The sequence below is a fragment of the Triplophysa dalaica genome, chromosome 24 (genome assembly GCF_015846415.1).
Source record: "Triplophysa dalaica isolate WHDGS20190420 chromosome 24, ASM1584641v1, whole genome shotgun sequence".
Taxonomy (NCBI): domain Eukaryota; kingdom Metazoa; phylum Chordata; class Actinopteri; order Cypriniformes; family Nemacheilidae; genus Triplophysa; species Triplophysa dalaica.
Window position 1 is genome coordinate 8306312 of NC_079565.1, and position 26864 is coordinate 8333175.

At 38.2% G+C, this 26864-nt stretch overlaps 4 protein-coding genes across 5 annotated transcripts in view; 1 reads left to right on the forward strand and 3 right to left on the reverse strand.

The window, feature by feature from the left end:
- Positions 1-3909, reverse strand: part of dock4 (dedicator of cytokinesis 4) — a 59363-nt gene extending 55454 nt beyond the window's left edge. For both annotated transcript variants that reach the window (XM_056739790.1, XM_056739789.1), the window contains exon 1: positions 3703-3909. In XM_056739790.1, the coding sequence (XP_056595768.1) occupies positions 3703-3739 (37 nt within the window). In that variant the 5' untranslated portion in view covers positions 3740-3909. The remainder of the gene's footprint in view (positions 1-3702) is intronic.
- Positions 3910-3994: 85 nt separating this feature from the next.
- On the forward strand, positions 3995-9873 carry znf277 (zinc finger protein 277). The gene is made up of 12 exons (XM_056739465.1): positions 3995-4085; positions 5261-5468; positions 5619-5707; positions 5790-5872; positions 7032-7123; positions 8026-8136; positions 8548-8680; positions 8767-8834; positions 8926-9022; positions 9137-9179; positions 9292-9466; positions 9581-9873. The coding sequence occupies exons 1-12, from the start codon at positions 4052-4054 to the stop codon at positions 9765-9767; spliced, it is 1320 nt and encodes a 439-aa protein (XP_056595443.1). The 5' UTR covers positions 3995-4051; the 3' UTR covers positions 9768-9873.
- Positions 9874-10082: 209 nt separating this feature from the next.
- On the reverse strand, positions 10083-18063 carry tmem168b (transmembrane protein 168b). The gene is made up of 4 exons (XM_056739464.1): positions 14324-18063; positions 12942-13084; positions 12465-12739; positions 10083-12384 (listed from the first exon to the last, which is right to left on the reverse strand). The coding sequence occupies exons 1-4, from the start codon at positions 15458-15460 to the stop codon at positions 11837-11839; spliced, it is 2103 nt and encodes a 700-aa protein (XP_056595442.1). The 5' UTR covers positions 15461-18063; the 3' UTR covers positions 10083-11836.
- Positions 18064-18201: 138 nt separating this feature from the next.
- Positions 18202-24536, reverse strand: bmt2 (base methyltransferase of 25S rRNA 2 homolog). The gene is made up of 5 exons (XM_056739466.1): positions 24291-24536; positions 22166-22307; positions 21363-21491; positions 21076-21190; positions 18202-20771 (listed from the first exon to the last, which is right to left on the reverse strand). Exons 1-5 carry the CDS (start codon positions 24445-24447, stop codon positions 20142-20144), a joined length of 1173 nt encoding a protein of 390 aa, XP_056595444.1. The 5' UTR covers positions 24448-24536; the 3' UTR covers positions 18202-20141.
- Positions 24537-26864: the final 2328 nt, after the last annotated feature.

Below are 26864 nucleotides of genomic sequence, written 5' to 3' on the forward strand. Positions count from 1 at the left end.
TTTGGAAAGTGATGTAAATCGCCACTTTAGACATCACAAAACGTCCTCACATACACCCTATAAGGTGTAGAAATGCATTATGGGGTTGTCTCAAAGCGATAGTTCACTGAAAAATAAAATTCACTTATCATTTATTCATCCTCATGTCATTTAAAACCTGTAAATGACACCTTCTGTGGAACATAAAAAAAATATTTTAAGAATGGCTTCGTTGTTATGTGTCCGTATTTTGTTGTTTGCATACCAACTTTCTTCTAAGTATCTTCTTTTGTGTTCCGGAGATACACGAAAGTCAAAATTGTTTTCAGCAAGAGGGTGAGTAAATTTCATTTTTATTTTTCATTTCAGAGCTTGTCCAACCGAATCCACACCAGCATTTCACAGATCTTGCCTCTCTAGGCTTATCTGTCAGTCTTATCTCTGTCTCGCAGTGGCAGCATGACCAGGGTACTTTAGGTGCCTAGTCAGTGTGTGACAAAAGAAAGAGACTAATTTGTATACCGAATGTGCTGCCATCATAAATCCAAGCTGAGATCCGAAAGAACAAGACATGATGATCTCAGGCTCATCGCATTCACTACTGAATGCTTTGAGGTGCTTTTGTGGTGACAGCAAGTACAGCAGCGAATGTTTCAATACTGCACTCATTTCTTCATTTCTTAAGAAATCTGAAGAGATGTTCCATGTTGATGGTTGGTGCTGGGTCATTATGGTCCTTAAGTTCTGAGGTAGTTTTACTCTTGTATATTCATAAGAGATGGACCGATATATTGGCCAATAATCGGTATCGGTCAATAAAAGAACATTTTCACACTATCTGCTTTAAAAACGGACTAGAAAATGCAATTAATTTTTTAGATTTTTTTAAAAACATGACCAGTTTGATCTTCATAGTATATCATAATATGAATTAATAACATTCAGAAAATGGAGAAATATTTTCATCTTCAGAATCGATATCGGCAGATATTACTATGAAGAAACGACTATCGGTATCTGTGGAGAAAATTTGTATCGGACCCGGTACATCTCTAATATTCATTGCTGGTTTTTTTATATTTAAAAAAAAAAGATTTTTTTAACCCAGCACTGGGTCAAAAAGGGATGAAACCAGTTAATAGGTAAAATTGACACGGAAAATGTTTGTATTTGAATCAACAATGGGGTAAATCAACCCAGCATTTTGGTTTGAAACCAGAATAATCCAGTCCAAGTTCATTCAATAACCTGCAATTTTTGTTTCAAACAGAGATGGCGATAGAGAGACAAAAACTGCAGATTTAGCCATTGTGTTTCACACTTTGCTACATTTTTAAATACATCATAAAAATATTATTTTACAATTTATTCGGAGACCCCTGTTCCATTCTGTTGTCCACTGTCTAGCTTTTGAACAACATAAAAACAAGCTTTCCAAGAAACGCGTTTGATCTGGATCAGACAAACCTGAAACCAGCCAATTACAGGCCTTCCTTAACACCAGTAGTCAAGCAAATGATTAAGACAAGCCTGTATATAATTTCTCCATAATTCCTGATGTGCATGTGGGAATCTGGAACACAGAAGTTATGAGCATTAGTGCTGGAAGAGTGACATTAGCTTTCACTTTTCCAATTAAATCTTTTGAAGATTATGGCATAATTATAAACCAATATGGTCTTGTCAAACTGTCGTTTCCCAGCTGCCTCCTGCAGGTTCCACATGGTGGCTTTCTTCACTAGTCAATCAGCATCCGAATTTAGCAGGGATGACATTGAAAATGATGTGATTTCAGACAGATTTTCACAGATAAATTTGCACAATTTCATTTGGTTTTCTTCGGTGTATATTGAAGGAGAAGCCAGCGACGTATAATGGCCAAACTTCTGTTCGAAAGGCCACGGCTTTATTTTTGTACATTTACTGTAAATAGCAAATGGTTCCTTAATCTGAATTTGCAACCAATAAAATGCCAATATTTTGCTGTGCATGATTGTGTAAATGTGTATGCATGCATGCATGTGTGTTTCTGTACCATCGCGTCTGGACTCCATCCATATTTCATGACTATTAAAGGTTTCGGCTGTTTACACTTTCCAAAGAGCAGCACTGTAATATGCAGCCATTTTGCCATATTCCTGTGTAACATGCCTCAGTGCATTGGGTCTCAATTGATGGGCCATTACCCAAAAATGGGTCACCAGTCTGTAATGTTTAATACCAATATAAGAAGGCTGAAAAAGGAAACAGAAAATGTTTCATATCGTCTGTTTCCACGCAGACGTCAGAGGCTTTGTGCCCAATCAAACTTTTTACGTATTCAAGACTGTTGGCACAAATACTTCTGCCACTGGGTAGAAGCTTCTACAATGATGCCAACATGGACTGGCACTGTGAGACATGCCTTCATCCAAAAAAATACAGAGTACATACATAACACATTACAGGTTCACTTCCAGCGGGACCAAACATCCAGTAAATTATTGCCGCAATATTACAAATAAATTACATTTTTGTTTCCAATGTTAGATCACATGGACATTTTGGGTGCTGTGTTGGGATGACATCAAAAATCGTAGTCCTTTACATTAGCTCGTCTTATCGCAAGCTGTGGATCATTACTAAATTGTTTGCCAAAGTTATAAATGTAAAAAATATAACTATAGACAATTAAATAATAAATTACCTATATACCTCTCTTCCTCTATTCAACCTTATGTCCTCTTTAAATGAATAAATGGCCAAAAATTTAATAAAAATCCAAACCAAGGGCAAGAGCGAAGCTGGCAGCAAAGATTTTCATTCTTATACTTAAATAATATTAAAGGAAACACCTAATAGAGACGTTACAGGAGACCTAGCCCATGTGGACTCCTCTCACTGTAGTGTTTATTAGCTTTGGACACATGAGTTTTAAGGGTACTGAAATGACTCTGTTTCTGTCTCCCCATCAGCCAATGAGAACTGAGCACCATCCCAGACTGCTCATCTGCCAAAATAAATCCTTAAAACCTTCAGCTGTTCTCACCACAAAATCGTACAGAATGCAATAGTGGAAGAAACTACGACACTATAGATCAACACATGATGCACATTTTGTTGTAGGCTACTCAATACAAGCAATACGCAATGACATTACAACGAGATTCATTAATCACTATGTGCAGAAAAGGGTGTATGGAGATGTAAAGAGGTGATAAATACAAGTGCTTTGAATGTATGGAGGTGAAAAAAATAAGATGGAAAATAAACGTAAATATTTATTAACTCACATTCAATGTTAGACGTATTGGTGTAACGAAAGAATAATGCTAATCAATATATATATATTTTATTAAACAGTACTGTTGCGATTATAAATGTGAAGATTCACAGATCTGGTCGTTAAATGAATTAGAGCGTCTGTATGAAGACAAAAGCTCAGTCTGCGGCTATTTCATCTTATTGCTGCGTAAGACATAACGTTAACCAAGACGACCATATAAATCAATGAAGCAAAGCAAAACAAATCATTCCAGACAGAAAAAATCTTTCAATTATTTTAATAGAATAAGAAATCACTTGATTTTCGTTATTTAATCACTTGCTTTCAAATGTCCGTTATTTCAAATGCCGTCGGTTGTTTGCCATATTATAAATGCCACGGCTCATTATCGCACCTGCAACGATCAACGCCAGATATAATACTCGCGTTTATTTAACGAGGATAAAGAAATTACTTACCAACGCCATATTTCTCATGTTCAGTAGGTATCCACATTTTTCCGCGTCAAGTAAAAAAATAAATCAAATAAATGCTATAAAACAGAGCAGTTGCGGCTGATTCTATCCATATTGTTGTTGCACAGCGTTGCACTGTATTGTTCTGAGGGCAGAGACACAGCAGCATCCCACATACAGCACATTTTCTCAGCCCTGAAGAAAAACACGATTGCCTCATGGGAACTGCAGGAAATGAATGAGAAACGAAAGACGGATAACTACAAGACCCACAAACCCCTTCGCGGTGGTAGGATCATTCTGATTGGCCATTAAATGATTCGCCTAGTCACATGACTAGGAAAAGACAAAAATGGCCGCCGAGGCGCACAACACTAATTTGACAGGTTGGTTAAACGAACTTTTATTATTACGACATGAATTGGTTTTATTTTTTGGTATTCGTCTTCAAATACTAATATGTATTGTAATCAACATGTTTAACGTGTCCGCAGATTTAATATCACGGCGTGACTATAACCAACAAGCAATGTAACACATTTGGCCATCTAAGTTACACTATGAAGAAGCCTTTGGCCACATTTACATATTTTTTTTCCACAAAAAGGGCACTTGATGATGAATCTCATAATCGAGATGTGCATTTCAAAGTTTCTGATAGCAGAAATCAATTTATTAAGGTAATATAAATTGGATAAAGTGGATTTAGGACTGGGAGTACAAATGTGTCAGGAGGGAGACCTGCTGTTTGCGTGAGTCAGTGGCTTGTTTGTGTGACTGTGAATATTGGGCATCTTGAGGTTCGTGGGATGCTCGAGACAGCGATGCTTTCTCACTAGTAGTGTGGGTGTGCCTGTAACATGCCGAAGTCCCCTGTATAAGTCAGAGCTAGAATGAATTACTGACCTTTAACGACTTCAGTAGCTTTAATACTTTTAAAGATGCAGGAGCATCCTTTTCTAGAAGAACATTACACAAAATAAAGTTTTAGAGTCCCAAAGAAATTACAAACTGTTCAAAAAGTGTGGAAACTGTGAGTGTCAAAACATGAATGGAGCCTGTTCATTGGTACTCGGCAGTGTTCGTAGTAAACTAATAGGTAAAACATTTCATTTAATTGAGATCAAAGAAAATACAGGCCAAAATATTCATCGAAAAGTGTAAACCAAATGAAAATGAGAAATTCCTGCTTTAGCAATAAATTAAAATAAATTTACATCGATCACTGAGATTATAATCTGCAAATGAATTAAAAGATAAACTATAACTAATAAAAAAGTAAATTAACCCTAATAAATGCTCCACTTTTTAAAAAATAAATGCAAATATGAAATATTAAACAAAACAGAAACAAAAAACATCTCCGTTGTATTCTGCTAGGACAATTTTAAGAGGAAGTTTGGTTGAAAGTAATTATGCAAAAGTTATAATGCATGTGTTTGCATGTGCCGCTTCGTACATTTTGGGTGAGGTTTATTTCTCTAAATTATGTTTATAGGAAATATAAGTACTGTCGAAACCTACAATGATATTGTACCCTACAATGTTCTTTCATTGTCAGGTGATCAGGATTGTATTCTAGAGCCACTTTGTTTCCCCGAGCACCTGAGTGCTAGCACCAGTCTGTCTTTCAACGACGGGCCTCCAGTGACCTGTGTGCTGTGTTCAGACTCTTTCCCCTCTTCTGAAAAAGACCAGCTTCTCAAGCACATGGTTTTGGATCATAAACTGGTCATCGCTGATGTCAAACTCATCGCAGATTTCCCACGGTAAGACTATTCGATTACTACAATAAATGCAGACCTCCAGGACAGTACAGTCGGTCCCCAATATTTCTTATACATATGCTGTTATCACATTGTCTTTTTGTTTATACTTGCAGAATAACCTTTTAATGATTGACAACCATTTTGTTGCAGGTACATGTTGTATTGGAAGAAACGATTTACAGAACAGCCCATCACAGACTTTTGTAGTGTTATAAAGACCAACTCTGAAGGTCCAGAAGGTAAGGAGACATGATCTACTATATTATTTATATAGATCACTTTTGGACTTAAAAGTGTAAAAAACTCTTTGGGTCATTTCAGAACAACAAGAGCACTACTTTCTTTTATGCGATGTACTGCCGGAGGACAGAATCCTTAGGGAGCAGCTGCAACAGAGACGACTGGTGAGTGTCCTGTCGCCATCAAACAATTCAGGTTAGATGTGCTGCTCTGGAATCAGCTTCCTGTGTGACACATAATTTATGTTTTATTATGTTTTGAACATTTAGAGCGGATTCTAGATCAGATCTCCTGATCTGGGAGATTTGGAAAATAACATCCTTGATCTAAATAGACCTTGCAATACATTACAAAGCATAATCGTATGTAAGCATTATATTGATAAGCACATACTATTTAAAAGGCGATAAAAAGGGATAGTTTAACCAAAAATAAAAATTGGGTCATTATTTATTCACTCATGTCAAACAAAACCTGTACATGATTATTTTCTAATATGGAACAGAAAAGAAGATCTTTTGAGGTATGTCTCTGTGGTTACGTGTCCATATGATAAAAGTCAATGATGAAAGTTTTTTGGTTCGCAACGCTATTATAATTTTCATAATTAATTTCATAGGCAGAGAAAGGTGTTACGGTGTTGGAAAACGTTATGCATTTGAAATATTGAAAATTTTCAATTTTGTTGACCTGTCGTCTGTTACTGCATACAGTTGAAATACAGTTGCTATACAATAAAAGCGTCTTAGGTGGGTGTCTGGCCAGAAATCCCATAATGATTATCTACCTGGAAGTTTGGAGAAATCAATTAACACATCGTTCTGCAAGATACCCGAGCCTCCGTTCCTCCCCCACCGCCCCCCTGATTGTTTTTGCAGAGATATTATGAGTCAACATAATCATCTCGAACACATTTCATCTAAGGGAAAAATCTGTGATTGTGGTTGCTAGGCAACCTGCGTTCTCAGCACCTCTGCAGTCGCCTCAGCAGTGTGGCGACCAGCTGTTTAACAGCGCAGCTGTGACCTTTCTCAATCATTCGATGACACGCTGCATGTCGATGAAACTCTCGGTATGTAAGGATTAGCACTGTTTGCTAAACACCGTTAATTTGCAGTTTGCATCTGCGGTAATTGCTCATGAATATGACGAACCGACAGCGGGTGTCACAAATGCGGAATGATTAAAAACAGTGCTGACACACTGTGATTCATAATAATAATAATTATTATTATTCTTGTTCATGGAATCACAATTATGTAACCGTATTTATAACGCATATTGAAAACAATAGATGAGTGTGTGATGATGTGTTTTTAATAGGAGGAAGTTCTGGACAAGCAGCAAAAAGAGAGGGACGATACAAGCTTTCACCGCACCTGTATGTTCTGCAATGAAGAATTTACAGGAAACAGGTGAATGCTGAGTGGGTCGGACGTTTTAAGTTGTCCTGTATTCAGGTAGAAATAGATGGAGATAAAACTATCACTGCTTTTATATCAGGATACCTTTAATAGATTAGTGTTGAAATTAGTAGAAGCCACTGTAGCGAAGAAACAGATATATCATTTCTATAATAGTTAACAATAAAGTTGTATTTGTCATCATTGGTAACTGCATTAGCTGACCTGAATTAACAATGAACAATATAGTTTTAAGCGTTTATTAATCGTTGTTAATGTTAGTTAATGTCAATACTGTTGTTCGTGTTAGTTCATTGTGCATTAACTTATGTTTACAAACACAATGATTGATTTAAATGCTTTTTTAGGAAATGCAGAAATTAACGTGTATTAAGATGATGCTGTAGAAGTATTGCTCATTTTTAGTTTATGTTAGCTAATGCATTAAATAATGTTAACAAATACAACTTTATTGTAAAGTGTTACCCTCATTTCTTAAATTTTTACCCTCTCCTAAATTGTTGCCCTCTCCTTGCAGTTGTCTGGTAATGAACGTTACACAAAATAAAAAAAACGTATTGTAAATAATGTATAAACCTTTTTTATTTTTTTAAGTTAAATTCTTGATCATTTTCTGTAATTAACCATTACTGTAAGTTAAGCTTCCACAATGGTACAGCTTACTCTAAAACCCGTGGCACACTTTGACCACACCTGTTATTTTGAAGAAAAATGCTTCATTAAATAATTCAGACCGCTATTTCTGATAAGCTTTATAGTCACATAACAAAAATTAAGAAATGTTTATGTGAGTGACACATCCTTTTTTGCAGTGATATTAACTTTACTACTTTTACATTAAAAGAGATACTGTGTTGCTCCTTGCCTTAGTAATGTATGTTGTGTTTCTATAGGTCTTTACTTCTCAACCACATGGCTAAAGAACACTCATTCAGCATTGGTCTGCCGGATAACATCGTCTACTGCACAGAGTTCCTTGACACTCTTGAGTGGAAACTAGAGAAGTAAGTGTTTTAAGTTTTCAATTCTTAATCTCTTTGGTTTTTAACTGATTTTAAAGATCAAAAGTCACTAGTAGTCATAGTGGAGATGGATCAGGTACGCCACCTATTGGTGATATAGTTCATTTTATACCAGCAGTCTTTAGCGTTTGTTTTTCATTAATGTTTTACATTTGGTTCATCTTAAAATCACAATGTTAAGTTATTTCTATAAATTAAGTTTTAATAACCTTTCAATTAACATTCAGTTTATTTGTCAATCCAACATAAGCGTTTTCTTAGACTGGTGGTATCATTATTCATAAAGGTTATTATTAGAAAATATGCAAAAATAAATACATTTTAACATTAATGTAACTTTCATAAGGCACCACATTTTTTTTATGTACCTATACAAATATTTTTTTTTAATAGTATGCAGTGTCTGTACTGTGAGAAAACATTCAGGGACAAAACGACCTTGAAGGATCACATGAGAAAGAAGCAGCACCGGCGAATCAACGCTAGAAACAATGTCTATGATCGCTTCTACATCATCAATTACCTGGTACGTCCATTCCTCTAAGGCTTCTTATGACATTGGATTTAAATTTGTGTGTCGGTTTGGTTGAGATCTTTGTGCTGGTGTTGCAGGAGTTGGGAAAGACCTGGGAGGAGGTACAGTCTGAAGATGACAGAGATTTGTTAGAAGATGAGGATGAGTAAGACCTTTTACTTGATCTTCAGAGGCTAATGAAATGTCCTTCAGATGTCAAATGTTCACTTAAATTCTCATTTACCAATTCTTTACAGTGATTGGTCAGATTGGCAAGCTCATCCTGTGTGTGCCGTATGTCTGTTTTGTGAACAGCAGGCAGATACGATGGAGAAAATCTACACGCACATGAAGGTATCTGATAAAATCGGATATAAAAAATATATTTTGAGAAATGTACTTCAAAATATCTTCTATTTCCTCAAGCTTAAAAATAAGTGTAAAAAAACATTGTTTTTTCTTCTTCAGGAAACTCATGAATTTGACCTGCACAAGTTAAAAACAGATCTAAGTGAGTATCATTTTATATCTAAGATGAGTATCGGGCTGTTTTGGAGACACTTTATTCTTCTATTACATGAAACAAGATCTCTGAAGTCATGTATTTTTTATTTTTTGGCCAGACCTAAAGTTTTACCAGCAAGTCAAACTGGTGAACTACATCCGTCGTGAGCTACACCAGTGTCGCTGCTATGGCTGTCAAGAGAAATTAGGAAGCAAAGAGGAGCTGGTTCAACACCTTGTTACCACGGGTCATATGATGCAGCTACCGGAGGTCTCCCACTGGGACCAACCACAGTAAGAGCTCACTTTTATTAACACATTATCTCAAATATTATATCAGATCAGCTGCACGTACCGACAAGGTTAGATTGTCCTTTTGGTTTGATTTATATTTGAAACTCTTTCTAGATACTACTTTCCGACATACGAGAACGACGCTCTACTTACGGGTCTATCGGACAGCGAGAGCGAATCCGAGGGTCCAAATCGCACCTCTGAAGTTCCTGTAATAGCAGAAGATATCTCAAACCTCAAGCTTTTGAAACAGACCAGCGTCCTTAATAAACTTTTGAAAGACAGAGGCAGCTCCAGCTGAAAACCAGTAATGCCAAAATAACCTGTTGCCACCTTCAGTGTTCAAAAAGAAAACGTCTGATTTTTATGACATATCATGACAAATAAACATTATTTATTTACACGTCTTCAAAGGAGATGTCTTTCAATAGAAAGCTCAATAAACAACTAAAATAAGCATGTGTATTAAGATTTATGTAGTTACACGCGCAGAGTTCCTGTAACGTACTGTTGATTTAAAGTCTATTTGAATAAAATGCACACATGAAACAAGAATATTCTGCAGAACAGGTATTTATACGATTTTCTGTAACCAAAATCAACTCCATACAGGAACTGGCAGTAGAAAAACAAGTTTTATTATTATCAAAGTCATTCTGATTATGGTTGATTTCACACACACATAAACAATCAAGAAATCATTGAAATCATCAAATTCCATTAACTTGTTCAATCTTCATCAAGTCTTTAAATTCAGACCTCTTCATTCCTGTTTTAGCACAATCTAGGATCAGTTAATAAATATTGCATATTTGACTAGGAGTTAATCCCCGCATCTTTTGGTGATGACTAACTTTACACAAGGCACTTCATAAAACACATACAAAAGTATAAACATTAGTTATGTTGGCTTTCTTAAACAAATCTCCACTATTACCATTAAGCAACACAGAATATTAGTCGAATTACTAAAATATAATCCTTGCTTGCTTTGCAAGTTGATATTCAACAGTGTTTGGAAAAATTTAACTAAAATTAATCACACAATAGTGTTATTTATCACAGTTTCTAAGGGCGGTCGAAAATCTTGTCCTTTATAGACCAACAAAATATAGTTCTCGAATTAACTGATGAGAATGTAAGTGTTAAATACTTGTGCAGAAATATAAGGCCAGGTATTTTGTGAAGTAGGCTACAGTTAAGAGGAGGCACTCAACAAATGACGCAAAGCTGGTTCATTTATTATTTAAAGTTGATAAAGTTAACATGAACAAATCATTAACAGATGATGCTAATAAGTGTTAAATGAAAGTAAGGATTGAAAAATAAGCAGGTTAAAGCCGTAACAGTTAGACCCATCAGTAACATACTGTATTTGAAACTCTTGTCACCACCCAATAACCCCCCCAATTTTTTTGTTTGTTGCATAAATAAAATATTTTTTTGCACAGTTTCATTATATTATATTATTACAAGTACCGGAATGTTTTTTTTTCTTCCAATTATTCTCAATAGTTATTCTTAAATTATATCTGTAAAACATGAGTATTACAGTTTTTACTGTGATACAATACCTTTCTATATAAATCGGAATAAAAGGTCAAGAAATAAAATAATTTACCATTTAAATTATCGTACATTTTCTCATTTGAATGATGCAACGTATTTTTTGTGCAATATAAGGAAAATAAATAGGCTGTGCTTTAAGTGACAGTTCACCCAAAAATGAAAATTCTGTCATCGTTTACTCGCCCTCATGTCATTTCAAACCTGTGTGACTTTCTTTCTTCTGCAGAACACAAAAGAAGATATTTTGAAGAATGTTGGTGACTGAAAAGCTGCAGTACCCGTTCACTTGCATTTTTTTGTGTCCATACAATAGAAGTCAATGTTTACCGCTGTAAAATTCTTCATAATATCTTCTTTTGAGTTCTGCAGAAGAAAGTCATACAGGTTTGAAATTTTTGGCACAAAAAGCACAGCCTATTTATTTTCGTTATATGGCACAAAAATATATGAACCATGTAATATGTAAACGAAGACAGATTTTTTTTTTTCAATTTCGGTTGAAAAATGTTCAAAATGTTGTTTTTTCCTGGTTCAGAGACTCACCCTTGCTTTCTTAAGTGATGAATTTGCTTAGAGAGCAAATAGACACGCTCATGTTAGTAAGTAGGCTAACTTTCACCTATTCTTCCCATCGCAAACACACCTGGAGTGTTTCATACCTGAGATTTTCATACATTGCTCGGCTGGTCTACACAACAAAACTGCTGTAGATGACAGTTCCCTACCCGTGTCCAGACTCACAACCTCTGCTGTGACCGGCAGCTGCGTAAAACATCACCACAGCACAGTCAAAGTGCTGCTCTACGATTTGACCAGCTTGAAACCTTGTCCCGTATCTAGCACCGCAGGAGGGAACCATGTCAGTTTGATCCTCCTGAGTACTCGGACGCAGTAACCGCAAACCCAAAAGAGATTCAGCACACCACACCAATGAGCTAACTGAACCACAGGGTAAGTCAACCGTGGGAAGTAAATCTTCCAGTGCCTGGTGACATCACTTTCGGTGGGAAGGTGGAGCTTGTAGTCACTCCAGTGTCTGGAGACGCCGTATGCGGCTCGGATGGTCCGGCTGCGCTCTGACCACCGGACGATGCTGTCGGGGTTACAGTTAAAATCGACCCATTGGGAGATGAAGTCGCCAAGCTGAGGTGCATCCTGGAGTTCACGGTCTGTGGGATTTGACAGCGCAGCCCCTTGGACTGCTACGTAAAGCCCTTCGATCTTCTTCACCTCCTTCACCCAAGGCAAAGAGTTCTCAGTGTCGAGAATAATGATGAGGCGGGAGCAAGAGCCAGTGTTTTTTTCCCTCCAGAGCTGCACGATCTCATCTAGACGTAAAACGTCTCCACCTGATTGGATAAAACGAAGGTGAAGCTTTATAATGTCATCCACACACTGTATGTAACTTTCACAATTCCACTTGTCTTACCTGCCAGAGCCCACTCTCCACTGCGATGGGTGTGGCCACTATAAAAGAGCACGTAGGTGTCATGTCGTGGCCCGTCGGTCGTGTGGGCCTCCATGAATATGCGGAGCTTGGCCTGCAGGGCTTCCAGACTCAAGCCACTGGTGGAGTAGTCGCAGCCGTACGCCTCAATCATGTGATGCGAGAAGAAGCCTTGCACGTTGTTGAGCATCCCTGTCGAGCGCGTGTTAAGCTCTTGCACATGCGCCGGGGGCAGCAGGGTGGGCTGCCCATCTGGGCTGAGAGAGAAAAGAAAGGGTTAAAAGAAATCATTTGGAGATCTGAGTGGGTTTGCAGGTTTGATACCTGTTAAATTGATTGTGCCGATACAATTTGATTCACTGCTATAGCATGGTGCTGACTCGTCAAATTGACATACTGCACCATAAAAGAATGTCTCTTATGTGCATGAATAACATGCGCTGTGTTTATTTTCAATACCTGCAATAGTTGGTAGGAATGACCACACCGTAGCCTACACATGTTCCTCCCAGGCTGTTTCCCAGCTCATGAAAGAGGCCGTGGGCAAGCGACTCGAGCGGTAACACCAGCAAAAACAAGGCAATAAACAGACTGCTTGAAGGCTGTAGGGAAAAAAATTTAATTAAGACTTAAAAAAATCAGGACTCAACATTAACTACATATTGAGTTATTAATTTTCACCATGTACAATCAATAATATCAATTCACAAGACATTAAATTAATTCAATGAAATACAGCAAAACATTTAGTTTAGGTCTAGTATCATTTGGTTAAAAAAAAAGTTTTTTTAATTTAATTAATTGATGTAGTAAATGTTTATTTATTTAAGTGTGGTTTACATATTAGGTTTACTTATTATTTAACGTCACACTCTTTCTTCCAAATACAGTAGTGCCCAAAAGTGATATCCAACTTTAGAAAACTATATATATACTCTATAAATAATAGTTAATATGGTATTAAAGATGCATTATAAATCTTATATATGACCCTGGACAACAAAATCAGTCTTAAGTAGCACGGGAACTTTTTTAGAAATCGCCAAAAATACATGGTAGGAGTAAAAATTACAGATTTTTCTTTTTGCCAAAAATCATTAGGATATTAAGCAAAGATCATGTTCCATATAGATATCGAATAAATTTTCAACCGTAAATGTATAAAAACTATTTTTTGTGAGTGGATGGCCTGCTAGAGTGCCTCAGATAAACAACTTCAAAGGTGATTTTCTCAATATTTGCTTTTTTTGCACCCTCAGATTCCAGCTTTGTAAACAGTTGTTGTTCCGCCCGTGTCCTATCCTAACAAACCACATATCAATAGAAAGCCTATTTCTTCAGCTTTCCGATGATGCAAAAATCTCAATTTTGAAAAAATGACTCTTAAAACTGGTTTTGTTGTCCAGGGTCACATATACATGTTGCATGGATGTGATTGGCAAACAATCTAACACTACATATGTGCAAGATATAATATAAAGATAGGAGATTGACTACAAAACATTCCCATAACAGAGTATCAATAAATATCAATAACTCATAAAGCTCTAATCAACGTATGTCTTATTTCCTGTGTGTTGTATTGTTTACTGTACATTTGTATATGTATTTGTTTATTCAAATGTAACCTATATTACCTAATAACCTTTAGTTTGCGTTTTTGCTTATTTTTTTCTTCCAATAAGTAGTTAAAAGTTGACTGTTTTGCCAATTTATAAAATTCTGTACCCAGAAGAAAATATTGTAAAATTTCTATATGCCTCCAGACATCACTTTTGGCCACTTCTATATGTGCTCCATCAACCACCCTAAAAGTAAATTCTTCAATCCACAAAACTTACCTGCCAAGCCAGTGCTCCTAGTATAATGGTTGACACCAGGCTGAACGACACCAGGCGTTTTGATATGAGGCAAAAGTGCCGCATGCCCTTCGACGCCATCACCCTGTCTAGCTCTCCGGCTTCTGACATGTGCGCCATGCACAGTCTCTGACAGTCACTCAATTTACTGTGGAACCCCCACAGTGTGACCAGAAAAACCAGATGACAGATGATCCAAAAAACAGCTGAAGCTGAGAGACCCGGGATCAACAGGTACCACCGATCCATATCTCTCATCTTCATAGCAGCCACGACCAGAAAGCTCAATTCCACAACAACCATCGGAAGAAGCGACAGGTGCCTCCACAGGCCTCTTCTCACCAGCAGCGGCGACCAGCGCTCGGTGACCGAAAGACCACTGAAGTAGAAGTCCAGAAACGGGTCGCAGACCAGTCGGCTGATGAAGCAGGACAGCGCGAAGGGGTTGGTGGACACCCCTAAAGACTCCTGGAAGAAGAATGCCGAGACCGCAGAGAAGCAGCTTAGGTTCAGAAGTGCCAGGAAGGATTTCATCCGCAAATCCACGATGAGAGCAGCTAAAGAGAGCGTCAGAACTACGATGCTTATGAATTTGTGTCCGACCAAAGTAAGACTGGCCACAACAAAGCCTGTGAGCTCCAAAGTCTCTCTTGATCTGAGAAGCGCAGGTTGATGTCGAGTGTAACCGCACATTCTTTCGACCAAAGCCCATAGGATTCTTATCACCATGCTGAGTACCAACATGTAGTTTGCCACCTGCTCCTTCACATCCGCCTCTTTGGACGGGATGTTGAGGAAGCACAACAAACCCAGCAGGAACCCAAACCACAGATGCAACAGAAAGATGCTGAATCTCTCCTTGCCAAAATAGTAGTGTAGAATACTGGCAATCCCAAGGACGAAGAGGCCTAAAATAAAAATGACCAGGATAATATTTTCACCCGTCTTCTCCCATTGTACATAAAGTCCCAAGCAAACCGCAACCATTGAGTTCAGGCTGGACAGGTATCCTAGGTAACGGATGGAGGACCACATGTTGACCCCTCTGTTGGCCTCATCCAGCCAGGTCATGGCAGCGTAAAGCAAGTGACTCAAGCAATATCTGAGCAACTTACACATCGTTACAAAGGTAAAACTCCAACAATAGCAGTCAGTCAACGTGCTGAACGTGTATGACGTGCGTCATGCGTCACATTGAGAGAAATGTACATAGCCATTGAGCGCACTGAGGTACGTAGTTGTGTCTTTGATATAAAGCATTAAACTTAATCGTTTCTCGAGACGACATTTTAGGGCCAAAATCAGATTTAGATGAAAAAATAGTTGTCTAGATCCACCTGTTTTGAATCGATTTATTCAAGGTCATGGTATAGAAGTTCGATGAAACTGGTTGTGGAGTCGTTAATCCTCAGAATCGTGTAAAATAAGTATCGAAAATAGCAGTCAAGCGAGTTTTTTGCGGTGTCAGTCTGGTTTAGATCAGATGTTTACCGGCTTCAGAAAGTTGACAACTGTGTTATTTCCCATCAGGATGAGAGTAACGTGGACTAAACCGAGATTAAAAATATCCCAGTAGACGTTTTAGTTATCGGACGCACTCGTTTATGATGAAATCAACAGAAGGGAGGAAAAACAGAGCACAATTTCCCCAAACCATAGTTTAAACTTTCTTCGTAATCCACCATGTTTCCTCATTGATCTGCTGCTACGGAAGCCCGTAAAGGACAAACGGAGCGTCACAAGAGTCCCGACAACTAAACTGGCGAATTTTTGTTTTTTAAATCACGTACATTTATTAATGTTTTATAAAGTTATTTTGTTTATAAAAATACAGTGATGTGATGTCCGATGTTTAAAAACCAGACCACATAAAAATCTGTTAAAGCCGAAAATCCACCGAAAGATTTGGGACTCACATTCATGCTAGAATAACTCTTTTTAATTAAACTTTAATTAAATTAAACATTAAATGCCGCGCTCAAGACCATCCCAGTTAAAATGTCCTAACGTTACCTCAGACCTCAATGAGTTCTAAACGATACGTTTTAAAACGTATTAATAAAAAATAAGATTTAATAAAGTAGAGAAAAGTAAAAATAAAAAGGACTTTTGTGTGCTATCATTTTGCTCTTCGGTGGAAAACGCGTGACGTCAAGTGTTGCCGAATTAAGTAAACCGAATATCTCCGATTACAGCCTGCAAATTGAAAGCTGCACTGTTACTCCAACAAATACAGTTAAAGACCTAGGCGTTATATTAGACGGCAACCTGTCATTTAAAAATCACATCTCAAATATCACAAAAACAGCCTTCTTCCACCTTAGAAATGTTGCCAAATTACGAAATAGTTTATGTGTTGCAGACGCAGAAAAGCTTATTCATGCATTTGTGACCTCACGGCTTGACTATTGTAATGCTCTACTTAGTGGTTGTCCTGTATCATCGATAAACAAACTACAGTTAGTTCAGAATGCAGCTGCCAGAGTTCTTACTAGGTCAAGAAAATACGATCACATAACCCCAGTTTTATCATCGCTTCACTGGCTACCCATTAAGTATCGCATTGATTTTAAAATTATTTTAATTACTTACAAAGCCCTGAACGGTTTAGCACCTACTTACTTAACCAAGCTTTTATCACGTTACAACCCATCACGCTCGCTGAGATCTCAAAACTTAGGACTTTTGACAATACCTAGAATAACAAAATCCACCAAAGGTGGACGAGCTTTCTCATACGTAGCACCTAAACTCTGGAATAGCCTTCCTGATACTATTCGAGGGTCAGACACACTCTCCCAATTTAAATCTAGATTAAAGACACATCTTTTCAGCCAAGCTTTCACTTAATGCATAGTTAATGAACAGCAGCTACGCTAATTATTCTCTTTATTCTCTTTCCGCCTCTGCCTCGGGATGCCCATCCCGAGGTAGGAAGAAGTTCCACCATGTCCAGACGACCGACAGATGCCCATCCCGAGGTAGGAAGAAGTTCCACCATGTCCAGACGACCGACAGATGCCCATCCCCAATTTGAGATTACACCAGATACAGCTGCAGACTGACTGACCATCCCAGCTCCATCTAAGGCAATTCCACCAGCTGCCAAGAGAAATATGACCATCGGACCATCCCAGCTCAGACCACTACATCCCCAACCAAGAGCAAAGACGGACTATTTGTCTTATTAATGCTGAAGTTACAATATTTGGTATTAAATGCTAAACTAAAATCACATGTCACCAGTCTGAGTGCAGCTATGACACGTCAGAGGGGATCTGGCCCTCCCGGTTGAGCCTGGTTTCTCCCGAGGTTTTTTTCTCCATTAATCAATCATTGGAGTTTGGGTTCCTCGCCACAGCAGGGCAGTGTTGGCCTGCTCACCGGGAGACTGCATTCATTCATTTATTTATTTAGAAATTAGATGTTATTTATTAGAATGAACTTACTCGTTGTATAAATACCATGCACTGTGCTGTGTTTTAACTTTTCTGTTTTTCCTGTTTGCCCCTGTAAAGCTGCTTTGAAACAATACACATTGTGAAAAGCGCTATATAAATAAACTTGAATTGCGTCTTCCTGACGTCGGGGTTGATGTCCGTCAAATGCAAAGTGCAGAGGTGGGAAATATTTGAAACTCGAGTTGTCTGATTTCTCTTTATGCTTAGAAATAATTGGTAAATATCTGTAAAAATTCATGCAAAGACCCTACTATAGTTATGCTGTTGCAAAATCTTAAATCTATAATGCATTGTTTATTATCTTCACATCACAACTTCACATATAAAATCCATTCTCTATCTTGACTTGCATGTGAACACATGCAACTTGCTTTGGAAAAAGTCAAGAAACAAGCAGAGCAAAGGCACCAAACCTTTATTTATAAAAATGAATGACAATTCTCACAAACGGCCCAGTACTGTGGGAGTCAACATCATAACACTGATAGAGGAAATCAATCATGCAAACAGTGGATAAGAACCAGAGGAAGACAAAGATGTTTGATATGTTTTATGTTGAATGTTTGAACAAATCACCAAGTAAACAGTACGAGACAAAGCTTTTCTTTTTTTGTGTGTGTTTTTAAAACATCTTTTTATAAACAGTGAGCCATAAAATGTTATTGCTAAAGTAATCATTATAGGGCAGTATTTAGTCATTTAGCCGAGAGCTGGTTAATTTGCTGAGAGTATTTAACTGTGCGTTTGGGAGAAAGATTAGCTTACTATGACATGACAATCAGTAGAAAATGTGTCATTACCATCACAAATGCAAAAATACAATTTGAAGGCACCTTGAGACATCTTGAAATCACATGATTTCCATCATTTCTTTCAAATCACTCCGGTCCAGACATGTTTTTGGCACCCCTAAAACACCTTTAAAGTGCTTAACACCAAAACTTACATAGATACTTCAACACAATCCAAATCTAGGACACTTCACACACATTTTCAGATTCAACAAACCAACACAGTATCTTCTGTCATTCAGGTTTCAGCATCCACTTGAATACAAAACAGTGCCTCAATGAAACTACCAGTTTATTGTGATATGGGAGATTTTCTGATAATTTATAATTGATAATATATTGCTTTTCTAATGAAGTGCTTCTGCTGATGTCAAGTATCAATATCTTGCCAACCCTAAAAGGTGTTGCATTGAACATGTGCAAATTATGTGCTTGGACAGTTAATATAGTGTTTTAAGAACCTAGAGTGAATTAAAAGCTGTAAATTCTGCAGCGGCGTTCATAGGAGATTAAAATTTATGGTGATAAATAAATAACAACCTTTGTGTCTGTGAAAACCCATCCAACCAACTTCTTGTCGGGGTACTTTTCAACCGCAGTCCCTTGAAATTTCGGATTTGAAAGCTAATATTACGTATTGAATAAATCAATGAGATACAGCCTACACCAGTTACAGGGTAAACGAAGGAAGAAAGACTTAGGTTTAAAGAGTAAACAGTCAAGAGTAAACAATTCTTCTACTCAATAAAGTCACATTTTGGTAAAATGCAGAGATATCTAACCATACTACTGACAAGTAACTTTATAAGAGTCTACTCTACAGTCATCGGTTATAATAGCGGATAAAATGAAAACGCACTCAATGCTACTTGTTCACGCCTTTTGATCACAAAATTCAAAAGATATTGCCACGAAGTAAATGAAAAGCACGCATGCAATCTGAGCGCCTGCAAGATTGTTTGTTCTCAAAAGCTACAACTATTTTGCGACATTGGAACCAAGCGATAAATCCACATTCACGGTCACATGTCACATTACCAAACCAAACCAACACGACGTACCTAAGTTCTTAAAATGCTACAAATATCACTGATGAAGGCAATTGTCGAAAACTTTCGGCTGAAGCCTCTCTCCGAAATGTCAAGTTGAAACTTGCTCAGAATCAAACCATTAAAAAAAGGAAGTGAGCCTCAATGCAACCCGTCACGTAAGCCAAAAGGAAAGCGTGTTTTGACACCAACAATGACATGACTCACGCTAATCAAAATGCTTTGACAATTCTTATCCAGTTGACAGTCGTGATATGACAACAGCCCAGTTTTCATCAACCTGAGATCACGCAGCCGTTTCTGTTTGAAAACCGTTTTGTAAAACCTTTGCCAATTGATGCGGTTGTGTTCAGGATCTCTCGCACTTTCTTAAAAATCAACACATCCTCATTCACTCTGTGCAAACTTATTTGCTGCTTCGAAAGGGGTGGAGCACAGCAGCGGAACAATTTGGCAGCGACAGTAGGGTTTTAAATGTTACGAGGGGCAGTAAACAAGTTCAGCTCTGCAGCAAAATGGGGTCTTCCAGCTCATGGAAAGGTGCCGAGCTGCTCTGGCTCTCGCCCGAGTCCGAATCGTACGGCGTGTCTGGTAATTCCGCAAAGCTGCATGCCAATTGGTCTTCCTCGAAGTCGGAGCGCGGGGGCTCGTACGCATCCGTGAACCCATCCTCGTCGACAGTGTGAAAGTCTTGCGGGATGTAGAGCATCTCGGGGTAGTTGCGACTGACCAGGTCGCTGCTGGTGGTGGCCGAGACCTTGCGGAAAGCGATGAGGTGCATGTGGGAGAATTTGACGTACTTATAGCGCTTGAAGCCCAGCGACTCGACTGCGACTCGCCAGCTGCGCATCATGAGGGCGTGGCGACCCTGGTGGGAAGAATCGGGGGTGATGATGAGCAGGAGGCCATTCAGGGTCAAAAGTTCATGTGCTTTCTTGCAGCAGAGCCAGCGCTGGTAGGGCGAAGGGAAGTAGGACAGAAGCAGGGAGAAGACCACCACGTGAAAAAGCTGGGCGGGCAGAGCGTCGATGGGGCCGCGCAGCTGATGCAGGAAGGTGTCAAGGGCATCGCAGGCCAGCTGCAAAGGCTGTTGCAGCTGCAGGTTGAGAAAGTCGCATTTGTAGACGCTCTGTAGTGATGGGAAAATATTTTTGAACAGTACATTTGACAAAACAATGGACTTAGATTAGCATAATGTCTTACTGCAATGGGTTGTACTGTTGTGACCCGTGATGTACATCATTAAGCCACCAAAACATTTGCTGCTTATTGTTGTTTTTTATATAATTCAGTCAAAATTAGAGACTATAAGTAATGGGGAAGGAGAGAGACCTCAGTACTTTCCTAAACAGCCTGTCAGTTTATTTCTTACATCTAAATGTAGTAACTGCCCTGGTTTACGTCTACAGCATCATGTTACTAAAAAAACAAACCTCTACAGCTGGCACAATATCGATACCGACGGTAAGAAACTCATCAAACTTCAGAAAAGGGTTAAAACAGCTTCCCACATCCAACAGTCGTATCCTACCGAGCTGGAATGATGAGCTGTTAACAAAAACATATTTTTATTAAATATACTGTTCACAAAAGATACAAATTAACACTATATAATCAATAAACTAGTCAAATGTGCCCAATCCACTCCGACAAACAAAATACAAATAGTTTGAAGATCGGCAATGTTTATACACGGGTAAACTAAGTCATGCTAGAGCACCTTGGAGAAGAGAATTGTTGTAGATTGTTCACAGATGCGTTATTTCCAGCGGCCGTGTGTCTGGCGGTCTTCTCATCCTTCTCCAGCGCTCGTCGCATCCCTCCGTTCTGGAAGTACTCCTGACAAACACTGTGAAAAGACAGCGCAGACTCTTTTATCCAAAGCCACTGATATTGCAGTCAAGCTATACTTGTGTATTAGTATGGGCAAGACCTCAGGGTTGCTAGCGCCAGACTATATCAGTTTATACCCTGTCCACACTAATGCGAGCTTTACGAAAACGCACCCGAAAGTGGATACATTTGAAAATGCAGTTTTTGCGTTGCAGTGTGGATGATGGAAACGGAGGGGTATAAAAACGACAACACGTTTTTTCGTAATGTGACGCAGTTGTTTCGACTGCACTCCTGTTTGATAGGATTAATGTCAATTCATCCATACTTTAGATCGCATTTTAGTAGATGGAATATTTAATTACTTGCAGTTATTGTTTGGCAGCGGATCGCGAGTTAAGTTTCACTTCGCTTTCGCAGCTTTACAGTCTTGTGTTACCTGCAGCAACATTTCTAAATTACCTCATTGTCCGTCTATTTAAAAAAAACTGTGTCTGCTCCAGATTGCCGAGACGTAACAAGGCAGAAAGTAAATAAACCCCTGACAGAAATGACAGAATGCTGACGTGTCATGCGCCGTAGTAAGTGTTTTCAGGCGTTTAAGGTGGAGGTGCAGTGTTTGGGAAACGCTTGAAAATGTCAGTGTGGACGAAGAGCGTTTTGAAAACAAAGACAACATCTAAGATATACCTTCGGCACCACTCGATGCGTCCCTCTCCCTCGCATTTGCTCGCCCAGTGGTTGTCGGCGAGGCTCCTCATGGCTGTGGCATACTCGCTAAGGGTCTGCTCATCTTCGCAGTGCTCACGCCATATTTTCTCGAAATCTCCCACTGTAGCCAATGAGACAAAACAGAGTCACCTGTGAAGATTAATCACTTCATACAGCATTTAATGAACTACGCCATAAAGACTTAATAACATGGATATTAACAGCTGGCTCAGTTGTGGTCAGTGGTTCAGATTGATAACCACGTTGGTGTGCATGAAAATGTTTATTCATGAGTCAAAGTTCATTTGGTTGTAAATCAAGTTTTCCGTAAACCTACTTTGAGACAATGTATAAGCGCTATTCAAACAACATGACTTTCATTACTTTTTTATAAAGGTTTTACCTGCATTATTCGATAAAACGTTATTAAAACAGCTTTAATGCAAGTCCATGAAAGCTATACTTTATGCAAATTGCTGTAATTCATTAATTTGATCACAGCTGGTGCCTCCAAAATAAAAATGAAAACTTGTTAGGTACTATAGATAACCCCAGCGACACGTTTTCAAGAATGAGCAGAACTTGCAACAGCAAAGGTCGAAACGTTATTGAAAATCCGAGCATCCAAATAAAACACTCATGCTCAACAAACATAAAGTGGAGTTGCATCACAGCAACTCTTGAGCCTTTCTTACTGTGTTGAGCCCTGAAGAGTGAAAAATCTTACATACTTTCTGAAGCTCATGTGCATAATTCCCTTAACGCTGCAGGCATCCGTGTCTCCAACAACTTGCAGAAGACTGTCCTTTATCCCTTAACAAAACCGAAATCTCCGAGCTCAAAACTACCGTATCATCAATGTATTTTTGCTGATTCACAAACAGTTCTAAAATTTGCTGATCACGCCAATGACACCAGTAGCCAACCGCAAAAATTCCTTAGACGTCTACCCTAACGGATTCCTTTAGAGGCAAGACTGACAAAAAAAAGTGAGCTGTCCCATGACCGAGTGGAAAAAACTGGGCTTATCAGATTTACAGAGAATAAGGCAAGAAGAGAAGAGGCTGTGGTGCTGATATACATATGAATACAGCTTCTCAAAACCAAACACACTAGATCACGCCTTCCTTATTAACCCATCACGGGGTTTAGAGAATAGATTGCTGTGTGTGGGATTAAAAATGCTGCTCGAAGAAAAATTCGATAGAGATGCTCCGTAACACAGTGTTTACCTCAAGCCAAGTAAAGATCTAAACACTAAAACAAACGTAAAACACAGCGTTTTGTTATTTTTGGCTTCTAAATACAAACCAAGACCAAAAATATTACATCTTTATTGCTTTAAAGGGAACACGCTAATGAAAGGTCAGCTGTTGTAATAAAGATTAGGCAACAAAAAAATCCACATTTACGTCACTTAAAAATAGCCTGACCTACTGTCACGCACAAGTTGCTTTTGTCCATTTTTTCTGAATTTATCTGTTTGTACAATAACTTGTCTTGTTAAATGGACACATTTTTCATTGATAATTGCAAGATATACTTGCAACCTTCAACCACAAAGTATCTGATCACACAACTGACTATAATGTATTGAATCGTTATATAAATTAAGTTCTGGAGTTAATGGATAAATAATGCTCAATAAAAGTGAGCCGTATTGATGGATGGATGGATATTAATAGGAGCTTTATGCGTTTCAAACAAAGCCATTAGATACATAAAGAGCAAAACAGGAACAAATGAATCGCACCAGACAGGCTTGCTGACGATGCTGTAATGTCGAGCTGCGCAGACAGAACCTGAACAGTATTTTTTTAGACATCATAAGCGCTTTTTGGCCATCATCTGCCCCCAAAAATGCTGTCGAGGTAGCAGGCTTAAAGACACCCACAGGGACAGACATACAGTTCACTGCTTTCCAAAACAAATCATGCATGACATCTGTACATGTCGTGTTAAAATGCTTTTATTTTATATAAATAACAACGTGTTTGCTCTCAATCTGTGTCGATGCATTGGAACGGCCCATAAACGGACGCATCTCTGATCAGGCCAGACTACAGACATTAATCCAGGCTAGGCTAGGAGCACAATGGCATACCTTCAATGTATTTCTTGCGGAGTTTCCGGTGGACGCTCTTCACAACTCCCGACAGCTTCTCCTGCTCATGCTTTCTGGCCTGCACCTCCCGTGGGACGGAGCCGGGATGGTACGGGGAGTAATCGGGTTCTGTCGCAGCGCTGTTCCGCAGGTCCATAGTACAGCGCTGAGTCTACCGGCGCACCGGCTCCGTCCCTCAGCACGCACGTACGCACGCATGCACGCACGCACGGCAACAACAAGCAACCTGATTGCGCATCTCCGGCGCTCGTTCCGGAAGTGAAGCGGCCAATCAATGAAGGCGAAACAAGAAACGCCTCTTGATCAGGTTTATACCAAGAATTTGATTTACTCTGCATTATCCTTTATTTGATAAGAAGGTAAATAATTATTAGTATCGTGGTTGTTGTTGTGCATAAAAATGCCACATTATTAAAAAAAACATTTATTTATTTATTTTTAAAAGTATATTTATTTTCAACATAGACGCATACTTATCGGGTTTTTTTTACTTAGGAAAATTAATACTTTTAAAGCACACAAATCTACTGGTATATTATCCAGTTCTCGAATTGAATCAAGTCTTATGGGGGGTCCCGTCAGAATACTTTTTTGGGCGGGGGGTTAGTCTCGCGATATACAATTTATAGAAAATATACAATATATTGGATTAAGATATGCATAACTATATACTTATATATCAAAAACAGGCTTACATAGAAGAACAAGATTCTTTCTCTGTCCTGCGCTTTGCGGTCTTTAGACGTGGGGTGGGGCGTTTCGAATTTAAAGAGACATGACAACTAGCCCATAAACAAACTTAATTTAAATGATTTTAAATAATTATTTGACAAAATTGACCATTTCCATTGATCACATTAGTCATTATAATTTTTACTCAAATACAAATATCTGAGGGTCCCCCCAAAGTCTGTTTTTTACTTCTTATGGGGGGTCCCTAATGCCTTATGGGGGGTCCCGGGACCCCCCAGCCCCCCTTCAATTCGAGCACTGATATTATCCCAAGTAAGGCATGTCTTTCTAATGCTTGTCGTGAGTAGAATCACGTCGGTTTGTCAGGTTCACGCGCACTGTCACGGAATGCTGTGTTTGGCGAGAACAAGATGCGTCACTTTATATGCAACTGGTTAAAAGTGATATGAACCTTTCATCGTTGCTACAACATGCTACCCAGACTGCCGTATTTATTTTGTTATAATCAGTGTTGGGTGTAATTAGTTACTAAGTAATTAGTTACTGTAATGTAATTACTTTCCCCTTGAAAAGTAAAGTAAGGGATTACTCATATGTTTTCTGTAATTTAAATACAGTTACTTTTGATGTAATTAAACTAAATACTTTGTGAAATGTATGCCTGTGCAATAGTGTAATTGATATAAAAATTCAAAGTCTTACTTTAAAATCTGTGATTTAAAGTATAATTCTCACCTTTGTAATACTTTGGTCAGTTAATAATATTATTTATTATTAATTATTATATTATTTCATGTCTATCCTTGAATCACTTAACTAATCAAGGTTGATGTAGGATATAGAAAGTAATTAGTAATGAGTAACTAAATACTTTTTGACAGAGTAATTTGGACAGTAATCTAATTACACTATTGAATATGTAATGAGTATCTAGTAATTAATTACTTTTTCAGAGTAACTTACCTAACACTGGTTATAATGTAAAGTTTTAAAGGTAAAGTCTCTCACAGGTCATATTTGGTTAGGTTTTCAATTTAGCTAATTTAATTTTTATTTACGTTAGTAAGCATCGTATCTTTGCACAAGGGCATGTTGGTGCAGAGGTTATGCAAAATGTCAACAGGAAGTGGCATCATTGAACCATGAGTGCCTAACAGCTTTGCCAGCATCACCATAGTGACTACAATGTATAAAATCTGGTTAATGCAAGGTTAGTGCAAAACATACCATCTTAAAAAACATAACATAATCGGAGGACAGAACAGCCAAAAAATACTCTGAGTGTCATTGTTTTCCCTTGAAGCTGGAAATGTCATCATCCGTGCTATTTCAAATGAGTGATAATATCATAATAGGTATGCGCAGACTGCTCACTGAAGCCAAAAGACCATCATTTTAATGGTAATATAAACCAGAATATACAGTCACTCATCTAGCTGTGCTACAAAAATAGGTAATATTTTAAAGAGGAAATGTGTAATATTCCCCAACTTTGAATCAGCAAAAAATGTGTTTCCAGAAAGGTTTCGCCTGCTTTTGGATGGACATGCAGATAGGTTACGATGCATTGAACAGCTCATAGAAAAAAGAGTCTATTTGAGGAGATCTTTGGTCAGGTTTATTTCTGTTAACTGCATCTAATGACCTCTGTCACGATCTCTATGTTCATAGAAAGCAAGTTCTGTGAATGATGTCCAACAAGAATAGATGTGATAAAGAGGACTTGAAATAATAACAGGTGCATAATATTGAATTACAAAAAGAAAACACTTTCTATTGGACAGAACGAACCTACAGACATCAAACAGAGAGTATAGCTCATATATGCATTTTTGATTTTTACAAATTTTAATATTTCGT